Below are 14,911 nucleotides of genomic sequence, written 5' to 3' on the forward strand. Positions count from 1 at the left end.
TCAACATGTGTGTGTGTGTGTGTCCATTGAGATGACTGCCTGGTTTATTTACACACACACACACACACACACACACACACACACACACACACAGGTGTGCTTTACGCCTGCGTCAGGTGTGTGAACGTCTTTTTCCATTCTCCTGTTCAAAGGTCAAAGTCCAGCTGACGGACGGAGACGATTCACAGACGCCACAAACAACAAGAAGTTTTATCTCGGAGAAAAGTTTCCTCTCAGCCGTGAAGTCCGATCTGAACCAGAGAAGATCATCGGAGACGTCGGTAGAAACCGTCAGGATCTAGAATCTGACTCCACATGGATTATACCTGAGGACGAGCTGCATAAATCACATCCATAAATCACAGACCATCGGCCCAGCGGCGGCCATCTTGGAGAGAGACACAGGTGTGTTTGAACAAATATGTCTGAGCTGCTGAGATTCTGCTCAAATCAAATCTTTATTTCATCACATGTCTGATTTTCCAAGTGAATTTAGAGAAATAAGTTAGAAATCAAAAGCAAAACTTCATCCATGATAATGAAACAGGGACAGAAGAATCCGTATCCAACACCTAATATGTATTAGTATAATAAATATAATGAATGTTTAGTGTACGTGTTAATGTCAATGTGTTTATGTAAACTGTCATTGTCATAGAAAACAGAATCTAGTTAATTCTTTATAAAAACTATTTTCTGTTTCAGTTCATTACAGAAACAAACAAAATTAATTATTGTCCATAAAAAAAATCTATAAAGTTAATGATTTATTCATCTGCTGCTCGACGTTCATTCAAATATCTTTAAATACGCAAACAACTTTTCCGTCATATGTTTTTTCTGTACCTGCTCAGACACGTTGTTAAAGCTGGATCATATCAACACATCATATCTCAGTCAAACAGAAATATTCCAGGTGATTCTTTTTTAAACATTTACACAGAATGGACAGAGAACCTGGTTTTTAATGACTTAAACTAAATGTAACAAGTTTAATGAATTTATTTTATTCATTTATTCTGAAATGTGAAGACATGGATACAAATGACTAAATGATTACAGCCTGTGTATTTGTAAGATAATTCCTGGAGGTGTTTCCTGAACAGTTTCATACTTCAACACAGACGTTATGAGTCTGTAAACTGATTAATTCTGTTGAAATGCATTTGCAGGAAATTGTTTTGTTCTGAAATGTCTAAAATGACAGATTTTCCATTTTCCTCTGAGCTGCAGTAATAATAAACGTTTCTCTTCCAATTAACTGGAATTAATGTAAATTGCATGAATTAAAAAGTGACTACATTTTCCATGAAATGTCTTTCAAGGAAATTGTAAAACCTTTTTTTAATGGAGCAGAGGTCAAAGGTGAAGTTTTATTCATCACGTGAGGCCAAAGTTTTAACCTTGAACTCTGCGTCATTATCAGATTTGACGTTATTTCAACATCGTAAATCTTTTTTCCTCCGTTCACCTTCAACCTGGACAAACAGCCGAGGGACACACCTGATAAAGACTAACACAACTTATTTATCTGAACAATATTTTGAATTTACTTGTCTCCTGAAGTTCTCTGAAGACATTTGTTCATGTTTGTGTTTATTCTCTCAGCAGCTCCTCCAGCGGGGCCCCTCCTGGTCCGGCCCCGCTCCCCAGGCTCGGGGCCTCCTGCTGGGCGACATGGAGCCTGGTGTCAGTCGGTTGCCCCTGCAGGTGCTGGGGGAGAACGAGGCGCTGCAGCAGTTCTTCAGTGGTGAGACTTCATCATCAGCTCATTTCACAGATTCTCTTATATGAATTAGATACATTTTTATGATGTGATTTGATGTACATTTAAAATCTGAGAGTTTCAGGACGAGCAGAGTGGCCTCCTCCCTCTTCTGTGACGGTCAGATTCAAATAAAGATTAATTTAAACGTGTGTGTGTGTGTGTGTGTGCAGATCAGGATGTGAGTGGTGTGTTGGACAGCTCTGTCGCCGTGGATACGAGCATCCTGGAGCAGTACCTCGGAAATGACATGGATCCCAGCAACTTGTAAGATTCTCCCCCTGAACCTCATCCGACATCTTTCAGAGAGTTCGTCCAACTCTGTCTCTTCAAAGTACAGAAATATAGTGAAGCTGTTTTCAGTGACTTGTTCAGTGTTTTTGTTCACAGCTATTTCTGAAATCTATTTCACAGCTTTGCGTTGACTTTGTGTGTAACTGTGTTGTGGCTCCATCGCCCCCACAGAGATTAAAGCTTCTGCTCCTGGATGGTTGTTCATTCCTGGACACACATTCTGTTGTATAACACAGATAAAAATAGCATTGACCTGGTGGGTTATCAGCTGATGGTTGTAAATACAGAACAGAAAGATCGAGATCCTCATGAACCACCTCAAACACATTATTAACACAAACACACAGAACCAGGACAAACGGGAAATCACAACACAATCGACACTTCACACGTTCAATGATTCAATTCATGTTCAATGACGTATAATAGTTCCCATACTTATGCTTCATATCATCACTACTATAAATACTATATGTTTCTTAGCGCTGTCTTTTGTCCAGTTGTGTCCAGTCATCGTGTCTTCTGTGTGTTTCTTTTCCCAGCATGCTCCCTGAGTCTCCTCCTGACTCCAGCTCCGAGGCCTGTTCCCCCGCTCAGAGGCCAGGTACCGTACCAAAATAACGAGGCTCAACTTCTTCAGTAACGATATCTTCTGTGCTTGAATATATTTTGACTTTGATCATTTGTTGTCATTAACATATTGTACTTTTCTAAATACCAGACTTCCATCCCGAGGCGCCCCATTGGTCCAACCAGCACCCCACCCAGCAGGCGTTTCATCCCAGCACCCAATCCGCTGCTTCTTCGTCCTGCTGCTTTAAGGATCGTGGCCCCGCCCCCGGGCATCATGACCTGCTGACCTACGATCAGTTTCACAGTTTGGGCCTCACTAACACTTACATCAAGTCTGGGACTCCGCCCGCCCCCCCTGCCGCCCCTGCTCACCTGCACCAGCTCACCCACCACTCACCTGAACACATACGCTACCTGAGTCCAGAGAGCTGCCCGCAGGTGTACACCCCCCCCACACCTCCTTCTCCCTCCCTACCTTCCCCCAACAGCTATGCTGCACCTCGCCCCGGCCCGGGAGGGGTCCCACACTCGATCACACCTGCTTCAACCTGTGTGTCAGCCTCCGGCCCCAAGCTGCACACCCAGTAAGCAGATCTCTGACAGTTTTGTGACTTTTAGTCTCTCGTAAATCGTCATATCATACTTTATATCGTAAACATTTAAATGCCTTTCTGTGATAAGAACAAACTTAGACGCAATCAAGATCCTGGAAGCAATTAAAACCTCCTGTTGCATTTTGGATGAACTTCAGACAGACAAGCTCTGATATTGGATATATTTTAAAGTCTAAAGCCTTCTCGACTTTAGTCAAAGTCCGATCAGATCCATGATCAGCTGGACGAAGTTGAGAGGATCAAAGTGTTGAGGTCGTTGGTCATTCATCACTTACAGTTACTAATGATATTAGGGCATTAGGTCATTTTTAGAGGTGACTACGCACATCTTAAAATGAAGAAACAAGATGTTCACTGTATCAAGATGCTAATGGGGTCTTTAACATCAGATACTAAGAAATCTGAATTCTCTCGTCTCGTTGCATATCTTGATGCTTTCGAATAATTAAATGTCTTTCTTAAGCTCCCCAGAAAGTAAAAAGAGGAGGAGATCTGAGAGTGAGGAGACGTCGTCAGGAATCGAAGCTTCCAGCAGTGATGCTGACGGGTCTTGTGGTGGCAGTGCAGAAAATGGAACAGGTGGAATCGGACTAAATCTGGGACTTCTAACCTGGGAGCAATACAGACCGAGACAGTGGAGCACTTTGTACAACAGCAGCTACCAGACACTGTGAGTAAAGGAAGCAGCTTTAACATCTGGACATGTTGAGGTATCTGGATGAAAAGTGTTGAACAGACACCATCATCTCAGCTAGAATGGTTGTGCGTTATTTCCAGGTCTCCTCCCGCCTTCCACGTTGACGCAGATAAAGGCTTCAACTACTCTTCAGCTGACGAGGCCTTCATTTGCCAGAAGAAGAACCACTTTCAGGTCACCGTTCACATCGGTGTGGCCGCGGAGCCACAGTACGTCCGAACCCCCAACGAGACCCAGGAGGTCGACCACTTCCAGATAAGATTGTTTGGGGTGAAGGTACGAACAGAACTCTCAAATCTCTCAAATCATCTGTGTTAGCTTAGCATTAGCACAAAACACTGTGAGAACTTGCTATCCTAGCACTGGAGGACGTTTTGACCATAACTGTTTATACAGATGGTCGACACGGTTCCCAAAAGTAAAAGTAAAATATCGGTTGTTCTTCTGTTCTATACTTGCAGCTAGAATGTCAGAGCCACCAGGTGACCATTGAGCAGTCGCAGCCCGATCGCAGTAAGAAGCCCTTCCAGCCGGTCAGGTAGGTGACAGATGTCCCTACATGCACCAGCAACCAGTCGCACACCAAGTACACCTACAAGCACAAACGTAGCACGCACAGACCTGAGTTCTCACTTTGCTGCCACCTGAAGGTTGAAACTATGACGTCTGTCTGCGTCGACAGTAAAAACTTTATGGACGATAGCAAATAGTGCTGCAGCTAGAAAATGGAGCAAAACACAAAGTTAGAATTATTATGTATAAAATGTTTTTGGTTCATTATGTAACTGTGGCAGGACAAATTGGAACACGGCATCTAGATAATAGTGCTTTGACATGTTAAAAACAACTTAAAACAACTATTGAAAAACGATTTCTGAACATCCAGGGTGAACCTTCCCGATGGGAAGATCACAAAGGTCACGCTCGGCCGGCTGCACTTCGGCGAGACGACGGCGAATAACATGAGGAAGAAAGGAAAACCTAACCCTGACCAGAGGTGAGCTAGATTCCCAATGAATGACCTGCAGTCCGTTAGCAGCATGCTACATGCTAACTATACCTGCGTCTCCAGGTACTTCCAGATGGTGGTCGGCCTGTTCGCTGCGGTGGGAGACGACACGTTCCTCCTGACGGCTCTGGTGTCCGAGAGAATCATCGTCAGGGTAACAACACTGAACTAAAGCTGTCAATCAAAAGCTCCCTGACAAAAAGCTCGGAGTATAAGAGTCGTCTTCCTCCTTCAGGCGTCTAACCCCGGTCAGTTCGAGATGGACGGGGACGCCCTGTGGCAGCGCGGGGCAGTGCAGGACACTGTGATCTGTCAGGGTCGGGTCGGCATCAACACCGACTGCCCTGACGAGGCGCTGGTCGTCTGCGGCAACGCGAAGGTGATGGGCACCATCATGCAGCCGTCCGACTCGCGCGTCAAACTCAACATTCAGGAGGTAAGAAGATTCCATTCATTTCATAATTATATGAATACTTTAACAAATGTTTATTGTATAACTTGGTACGAACCTTTTTCCAGGTGGACTCCGAGCAGCAGCTGAAGAGAATCACTCAGATGAGAATCGTCGAGTTTGATTATAAACCAGAGTTTGCATCAACGATGGGGATGGACCACACCCACCAGACCGGTAACATGTTTATTACAATAAGGAATCTCTCATTTATTAACACACCAGGTGAGACGTGAATGTACAACAATAATACTTATATTATAATAATATAATTGATTATTCAGGTATAATAGCTCAGGAGGTGAAGCAGCTGCTGCCGGCAGCAGTGAAGGAAGTCGGAGACGTCACCTGCACCGATGGAGAGAGGATTCACAATTTCCTCATGGTGGACAAGGTACTTCCTTTCCTTCCTTCTTTACTTCCTTCCTTCTTTACTTTCTTGTTTCCTTACCTCCTTCCTTACCTCCTTCCTCACTTCCATACTTGCTTACTTGCCTCTTCCTCCTACAGGAGCAGATCTTCATGGAGAATGTCGGCGCGGTGCAGCAGCTCTCGAAACTCACCGACAACCTGGAGATTCGAATCAATGACCTGGAGGTTTGGAACCGTCGCCTGGCGAAGCTGAAGAGCCTGACGGGCAGCCTGCGCTCCACAGGGTAACTTCCTTCATCTTCAACGAGTCCTTCACTTGATCTGTTCTGTAACTTATTACTAATTAATTCCTTAATTCCTCAAAAACATAATGAAATAAAAATGTCTTTTCAAAGGCAACATATTTAAAAACGAACAGAAAACAAATCTTACAAACATCGATCACCTGAATTTCTCATTTAAAAACTTCTGAGTGAATCTTATAACTGAGAAGACGACTGGTTAAACACCATGGAAAAGTACTGTGAAGAGTGTGTGTGTGTTGTGCGTGTGTGTGTTGCACAACACTCATGTTATCAGTACATTAACACAAATCATAGTTCAAGGACGTCCGGGGTTTTGAAGGCTACTGTGTGAAAGCAGATCGACCAGAATTAACTGTCACTTTAAAAAAGACGTAAAAGAGTCAAAATAACAGAAAACTGAGTTGTTGTTTTACCTGTGGATTGTTGAAAGGTATTATGGGAAATGTAGGCAACAACTAAATGTAACCGGGAGCAGGAAAATAGTTTCATTACGTTAAAACTCTTTATAAGTTAAAGTGTTGTCGTACTCTAATAATTCATTGAAGCTGTTTTCAGACAGGAACTGAACTCTAGACAAACAGGGGCTGTATGTGAGAACGTAAATGTCAGAGTCCGTCCATAACAGCTCCTGTTCTCGTGGGTTTTCTCCGACAGGAAACTCAGCAGCGTGTCGTCGACGTCGTCGCCCGACACATGTAAGAGCGTGAAGGTTGAGACGGAGCGAAGGAGTCAGAGGTTCGTCCACTGTCTGCATCACCGAGTGTTTCAGGCCAGCGTCGTCAGCCTCATCGTCACCGTCGCCTTCTGGTGAGTCACCTCCTGTTTCTGCTGCAGAGAAGATATCCTGTCCAATGAAGGAGGAACATTTATATTTGATGTGTGTGTGTCTGCAGCATCATCTCCTTCACGACTCTGTATGTGCTGAATATGAAGGAGAAAGACTTTGACACGTATCCTGGCAACAGGTAAACAAGCAAACTGACACTGAGTAACATCCCGTCACTATTAACCGTCTCTCTTTAAGAAACTATAGAAACTGTAAATAACAATCGTGTTAGAGTGTTAGACCCAGTCAGAGAACAGCTGGTGAACATGGGGGAGCATTTAGCAGCTAAACAACCTGTTTACTGACGTGTTCCTGACGTGTTCCTGACGTGTTCCTGTTGCTGCTTCACATGAGAAACACAAACTACACAAAACGTCTGGAGTTCATGTCTGGAAACGATGAAACAATGATGAACCACTGTTTCGTTCTGAAACTTGAAATGTTCTCGTCTTTATTTGTTATGATTTGATTCATTATGTGACGTCAGGATGCTGATTGGTTGTTTGTGTCTCTTAGTAACGGCAGCACTGCTCTGCAGACGACAGCCTGGAGCAGCACAGGTGAAGCCCACACACCCGACTTCACACTGATGTTACACAGAGGACGTCACATATCATATCATATTCATATCATCTGAATCATCATCATGTGTCATGTCTTCCAGTGTCGCCCAGCGCCCCCCCCGGCCCCTGGCCCCCAGACGTGGACTTCTGTGACCTGCTGTACTGCAATGAGGTGTACTGCTGCCCGTCACCACCGGGGGGCCGCACTGAATTCAACACCACTGAATCAGGTGGAGCAGAAAAAACAGATGTGACAGGTAAGGACAGGTCGACGCTCGTTAATATTAAAACACATGAGTCACGATTTAATGTTTTTTGTATTATTTGTCCTGCAGGAAAACTTTATCACGATCTGGAAGGTGCCAAAGACTGTAAGTGTCCTCGCTTCACATCGCTCAGCCTAAAGAAACACACGAGGATTTTCTTTTGACAGATTGTGAATTAGATGAATATGAAGAATTCACTGTGGAAAACTGACTGCTGCCCCCTTGTGGCCCCGGTTGTTTTTGTAAAATGAAATTTACTGAGCAGCTTCAACTCAACTAACGTGATGTAAACAGTTTGACACTGATGATTATCTGTGCTTCGCTCTGTGCCTCCTCAGGGAGAAACACCACCATCCACTCCTTCCTGATCAAAGAGAACCAGCAGCTGATCGACAGTAAATACTGTTTCAGAGACGACTGTGGGTACGTGAAGAAACAGCCTGTTTCTAACTGCACACAGTTTTTAATTCACATTAATTCAACAGCAATATAAAGAGTAATGTTTAAACCTGTTTTTTAAAATAACAGACTCTATATGTTTCACTTTTATCCTGAAATGTATGAAACATATTTAAACAAATCAAATCTGCGACAAATACAAATATTCGTTTATATCAGAATGTGGACAGAATATTTTCTTTATGTTGTATTTATTTCTGTCTGGATTGACTCACTGTTTCCTTCAGTCCAGGCAGATTCATCTACCGAGTTCCCATCAGCCCCTTTGTCCCGGTCAACATGAGAGTTACTCTGCTCATGAAGTAAGAAATTAAACTTAGATAATAAACTTCAAACCGAACAGGAAATATTCATTTCATCACTAAAACATTGGATACTTTATTTGTATGTAGGTGTTGGGTTTGGATATAGATGACATACAGTAGATGTAAATAAAATGCAGAGGTGGCAACTGATACAAATGTTCCTACAATTAAAATGTTCTTTATTTTGATTCTATAATGTGAAAATCATTAAAAAAAAAACTCGCTGCTGTTTGCAAGATGATTCATTTCATGAAAAGTATTTTAATTAAAGACAAAATCTGAAAATAATAAGTGAATGTAATGTAATTTGTTTGTGTGTAGTTCTACAGAGCTGCTGGTGGTTTATCTGTGCTCGTTTGATGAGTCTGCAGCCTGTTCGGCTCTGCTGGATAAAAACACTCTCACAGGAAGCAGATACCCATCGAACTCTCAGGTAATAAACATGAGCAGCAGTCGACTGATCCATGATCCAATCTCAAATCCACTTGTTAGCGAGTGGATTTGGTAGAAAGGCCCTTTTGTGATCTTGTGATTTCCAAGTCAGTGTCTCTGGACATGTTCTGGATCTTCTCCTGCAGCCTCCTAGTAAAACGTCTGTAACATGTCAGAGTGAGTCCATGTGAGGAGACAGCAGGACAATGTGTGGAAGCTTCCCAGTGAGCGAGTGGACGTGTTGATGAGGTTTCTAACACGTGACGGACGTGAAACTGGAAGAACACAAACATCTCAGGATGAAGAAGAGGAGCCGTACACGTAGAAGACGAAGACGTCAACTCGGAAAGACGAGGAGATTCCAGAGCTTTTGTGAAAACTGCTCGTGTGTGTTGTGTTGTCACTGAGGTTCCAGTCAACTGACTGGTTACCATGACAGTTAATAATGCAGCGAGTGGGGGAAGCGTTGATGAATAATGGACGAGTGGCAGCGTTTCCTTCACATCGGGACGACAACACGTTAATCACGGCTGCTCACACTCATTCAGGACATGGACACCGATCACTCAGGGACACGCACCAAACAAGACACAGAAAGTATCGCAAAACCCCCCCAAATATGACGTAGACATTTATTTTACAGATGTTTCTCGAACACATCTGCTCGAGAGCAAAAATAATCCAACGTTTAAACTTTATATTCCTTTGATTTTGGTTAAACCATCACATTGGAGCCAAGACGATCAATCAAAAGGAATCTTCCTCGTAGTGATTTTGATGAAGTGAAAAGTGTATTTTTGTTTGTTCTGCAGGGAGAACACGAGTGGCCTCTTCACGTGGCTCGACTCTACCACAGCTCGTATCACTTCCGCTCCACCGTCGCTGTAAGAAACTCAAAACCACTTCTTTCTTCTAATGTTACGCCTTTCTCAATAATTACGACTTTTGTCTTTGTCCAGGGTCAAGCCGACTGCAGTACCGACCATCACTTTGCGGGGGTGCTCTTCACTGACTACATCTTCCACTTCTTCAGACACTGCACAACACGCATTGACAGACAGATTCCTCACAATATCACACTTTAATATATTAAATAAATGAAATATTCTCACAAAGATGATCATCAGAGAAATTGTATTTTAAAACATGCAAATGTTTTTTTTGCTGAAATAATAAACCAACACTGCAAAGTGATTGTAGATTTTACAATATTTCCTCTTATGTTCTGTAATTTACAGTTTTTTTTCTTTCGTGTTTCCTGCGTCGTTAATGTTCAACAAGTCGAGAACACGACGTCACGATGGAGATGAAAGTGATGAAAAGTTTAGGTCAAAGTTTCTGTCATCAACATCCAGACATCAGTGATAAATCAAAGAGTTTTATTCACCTTAAAGAATATTAATTAAATAATTAGACAAAGGTTTTTTTGCAAAGTACTTTTGTTTGTCATTCTTATGGAAGATCACATGTACAATAAATAATGTGAATTCTGAGATTAATCTCTGAATTCAAAGAAAAGTATGAGAACGACGTCTTCTCTGAATAAAACCTGCATTTTGATCTGGAGTTTAAATTTGTCATTTTGATTTTATCAACTTTTTCCTTTACTAAAATTTGAGATTCTAATAAATAAAATTACAGACTTATTACAGAAAAGTAAGCGTATCGCCCTGGTGGCCGCCGGTCATATTACAACTCTGCGACCTAAAAAGCTAACTTGAAACTCAGTCAGTTGAATATTTACAATCCTGACTTCTGCAACTAGAAAATCAAAAGAGCTAGTTTTCTGTAATTTTATGTAAACATGAGGAATCGCACATCATTACCTTGAGCTCACGAGTTTCATTAGACAACAGCGTATTTCTTTAATTTCAACACTTTGTTGATAGAAAGATACTGGAGCCCCCTGGTGGTGAACTCCCTTTATACAACATGATGGTGTTTAACCACATCCTGACTTGTCATTTTCATAAAGGTTTAAATTGAACTTTATTTCCTCTGCTTTACATTCGAGACCCATCGGCCGCTGAGGTCTGGGGATGAAGCAGCTTCGACTTGTGCACCGACACAAACACACTGAAAACACACTGATGACTAATTCAGGTGGAGGAGGTGCAGCAGAAACACCGAACTAATGAGGTGTCTGAGACAAACGGATCAGCTGCAGAGACGAAGGTAAAGTTGCAGGAGGGAAACAAAACACACAAACACACACAGACACACACAGACACACAACGCAGGAGGACGGAGATGGAAGCTCAGCACAAAGTACGTATCGTCACATTTAGATGATTTACTAATGACTCATTACTTCTCTTTTATCTTTAGTTGTTTCATTATTACTTAATTACATTGATGCTGTCGCTGCATAAAAAAATTGAAATTCCAGTTTGTAACTTAAAGCGATTTTTAAGTCTTATTTCTTATTGCTTGAATTAAGTGTTTGTTCAACTGAAGACTCATCGTTTCTGTGGGTGTTCCTGCTCCCCAGAGGATCAACCCTGTGGATTCTAATGAGCCAATGATCGTCCCTCTAGTGCCATCATGTTATGGGCTGTTATGAATATAAGAGCCTGTGGAGGAGCTTGTTCATCTTGATTTATATATATTTGGTGAATTAGAAAAAACACATTGAAAATCTATAACAAAAGCAGCTGTAACTTTCTTCAGCTGCTAACTACTATGTACTCAGTTGTCTGTGTGTCTGTGTGTGTGTGTGTGTGTGTGTGTGTGTGTGTGTGTGTGTGTGTGTGTGTGTGTGTGTGGTGTCGCCTGTCAGCCTGAGGACTGACGGACAGATGTCTTCTGTCACCACGGTAACTGTCATCGAGGGAAATTGTCTCTCTCTCCTCTTACCAGCTTCCGTCAGTCGTCTGAGAACATGTAATTAACTGATACACTATCCTCTGTGTGTGTGTGTGTGTGTGTGTGTGTGTGTGTGTGTGTGTGTGTGTGTGTGTGTGTGTATGTGTGTGTGTGTTGCAGTGCAAGATGGGAGCTCGACATCTCTCGCAGATTAAGGAGGAGTCAGACAGCAGAGAGCAAAGGTAAACATACAATTCTGGAGTTTTCTGATAATTGCGAGATCAGAATTCTTCACAAAATTGGTCGAAGTTATTTATGTTTATTGATCTGTTTGTTGTCAACCTGTTTTTTTATGTAAACACAAAATGATGATGGAAAGAAACTGTTGTAAGCTTAAGGTGAGCGATACCCTGGTGGCCACTTGAGGTGTTGCAACGCTGCTCCTCAAAAAGCCTTTTCTTCCTCTTGTCTTACGGTCGAGACTCTGAACAATGTCAGTTTAATAACTACGATTCTGACTTCAGGTATCTCAAACAGTGAAGTGCCAGGTTTTTACACAATCAAGAGGAATCACACAGATGTGACGTTTCACTGGAGCTTTAAGTTCACAGAGAAGATATCGAGTTTACATTTAAATCATGAAGTCAGACGACTTTGCATCAGGTTGGAAAATCACGAGAATAAAATAAAAAAAGACACTTTGTTTAAAACTGCAATAAAATGAGAAACAAAATGGATCCAATTAAAAACTTTAATGGAAACGTTTCATCTGAGAGGAACTGGAAACTCAATCTGTGTGGATCAATCTGATAAGGCTGTGTGTGTGTGTGTGTGTGTGTGTGTGTGTGTGTGTGTGTGTGTGTGTGTGTGTGTGTGAGGTGTGTGTGTGTGTGTGTGTGTGAGTGAGTGAGTGAGTGAGTGTGTGTGTGTGTGTGTGTGTGTGTGTGTGTGTGTGTGTGTGTGTGTGTGTGTGTGTGTGTGTGTGTGTGTGTGAGTGGAGTGAGTGTGTGTGTGTGTGTGTGTGTGTGTGTGTGTGTGTGTGTGTGTGTGTGTGTGTGTGTGTGAGTGTGTGTGTGAGCTCATGTGTGTGTGTGTGTGTGTGTGTGTGTGTGTGTGTGTGTGTGTGTGTCTGTGTGTGTGCACTCCCTAGCCTCGCAGCACACGAGCAGCTCGACAACGTGATGAAGTGAAACATGAACTCATCACTCTCTCTCTTCCTCCGTCAGTTCCTGTGTCCTGCCTCCGATCGTCCAGCGGCAGTCAGGAGGGGGCGGAGCATGTGAACCAGGTGTGGACGCGGTGAGGAAACAGGAAGTGACGCGTCCGTCGGATCCGGCGTCTCTGTCTCTGTACGAGCAGCAGAAGAAGGTGCAGGAGAACAGGAGTCTGCTGGAGGAGGTGAATAATGAGATCAAACCACTTGTGTCTACCGGCCCTTTAAGGTGGGGGGGGGAACTGCGCCCTCTAGAGGTCAGTGAAACATTTCCTTCTTTCCTGAGCAGGTCACTTCATCAAATTAACTTAAATTAAGTTCTTGAATTATTGACAATAAGAAAAAATCAGGATGATTATGGACAATACGATAATTAGAATTGGAATTAAAACGTTATTATTAGAGATTATTCTGTTGGAAACTCTTCTATAAATTACGTGGAACTTTAAGCCGCAGGAACTTTTTAAAAGGTTCCTGCAGACGTTTGTTTGCATTTCCACAATCGTCTCAAGATCCGGAGAGACGAGTCAAATTGATGTACGAGCAACCGACGGCTACAACAAGCTGTTCCACTCAAGTCCACCAGGTGGCGGTCGTGCAGAAGACGATGTTATATGAACAGAGCAACGCAAGTGCCACAGTGAACATGGAGGAGATTGAAATCAAGCTGCTGTTGATCGGAAAAGAGACGAACTCGAGTAACAAAGCAAATTCCAAATAAAATATAAAAAACTGATTTTACGAGCTCTGGCAAAGACTCAATATTCTGTGTGTGTGTGTTTCTCAGCTGGCTTGTATAGAGGCGGAGCTTCGAGAAACTCTGCGTCTGGACGTCGAGCGGCAGCGAGAAGCCGAATTCCTCCGTCAACAGGAAAACAAGCAGCTGTGGCAAAACCTCTGTTACCTGAGTCTGAGCCAGCGAGTGGCCAAGTACGCACACACACACACACACACACACACACACACACACACACACACACACACACACACACACACACACACACACACAGGCCGAAGCAGGGGCGTTGCTACATGGCAGGATTTAACCTGGGGCCCTGAGCTGAACCTGAAAGTGACTGAACATGTGATAGTGATGTTATGATGTTATGACTGTTTGATTTGTGCGGCTGCAGATGCGTTGACGATGTGTTTGTGTTTCCTGTCGTCACCTCCCACAGACCCTGGGTCAGCAGCTACTTCAGGAAGTTTCCCATGCACATGTACTGTCTGCCCGTCCAGGCCGCCCGTCACAGAGGAAAGAGGCGGGGCCTGAACAAGAGGAAATGATGGCGGAAGATGAAAATATTTATGTTTTGACTGTTGTTTTGGGTTTTTTTACCTGAAAAATAAATTTGGTTTCCTCCCCCATCCACCATCATTGACTGCTTTACGACTTTGGTGCAGGGATTTGATGTCACGCCCCCATGTGGCTGCAGAAGGAACAGTCTAACAAACCAGGGGACTGCCTGAATCCACAGAAACACGTGTGATACCTCACTTCAGTCACTAGGGGGCTGTGAAGTAGTGTGGGATCATGGGAGATTACTCAACTTTACTCTAGTATATTTCCATTCTATTTTCTATTTTCCTATTTTATGGCCTATTTTATTCTATCTTTAGACTTTCACATGTTCTCGTGTCGACCTCAATCTGATTATCTGCTGCTGCTGCCTTAAGTATTAATACTAAGAGTAAAATTTACTGTAGGATTTTCCACCAGCTGACGTTGTTGTTGTTTGTTGTTCGTCATCAACCTACAATAATCATGATGTAGAGAAAATGTGCAGAGCAGCGTCTGTTTCTTTTCCCAATGAGCTCATTCTATATAATAATAATATGAATAGTCCTCTATCTAGTTCATTCTATATAATAATAATATGAATAGTCCTCTATCTAGTTCATTCTATATAATATAATATGAATAGTCCTCTATCTAGTTCATTCTATATAATAATAATATGA

General features: G+C 42.7%; 1 protein-coding gene across 1 annotated transcript; it reads left to right on the top strand.

Moving 5' to 3' along the window:
- The first annotated feature begins 1,671 nt into the window (after positions 1-1,671).
- Positions 1,672-10,016, top strand: LOC118102003 (myelin regulatory factor-like protein). Its single transcript, XM_047338675.1, has 23 exons — positions 1,672-1,750; positions 1,939-2,032; positions 2,602-2,663; positions 2,781-3,216; positions 3,710-3,916; positions 4,024-4,219; positions 4,405-4,481; positions 4,830-4,940; positions 5,016-5,106; positions 5,188-5,388; positions 5,472-5,580; positions 5,688-5,797; positions 5,914-6,059; positions 6,735-6,887; positions 6,974-7,045; positions 7,423-7,466; positions 7,571-7,726; positions 7,805-7,840; positions 8,074-8,158; positions 8,422-8,496; positions 8,821-8,932; positions 9,744-9,815; positions 9,891-10,016. Exons 1-23 carry the CDS (start codon positions 1,678-1,680, stop codon positions 10,014-10,016), a joined length of 2,844 nt encoding a protein of 947 aa, XP_047194631.1. The 5' UTR covers positions 1,672-1,677.
- The last annotated feature ends 4,895 nt before the right edge of the window (positions 10,017-14,911 follow it).

Source organism: Hippoglossus stenolepis, chromosome 22 (assembly GCF_022539355.2).
Source record: "Hippoglossus stenolepis isolate QCI-W04-F060 chromosome 22, HSTE1.2, whole genome shotgun sequence".
NCBI lineage: Eukaryota > Metazoa > Chordata > Actinopteri > Pleuronectiformes > Pleuronectidae > Hippoglossus > Hippoglossus stenolepis.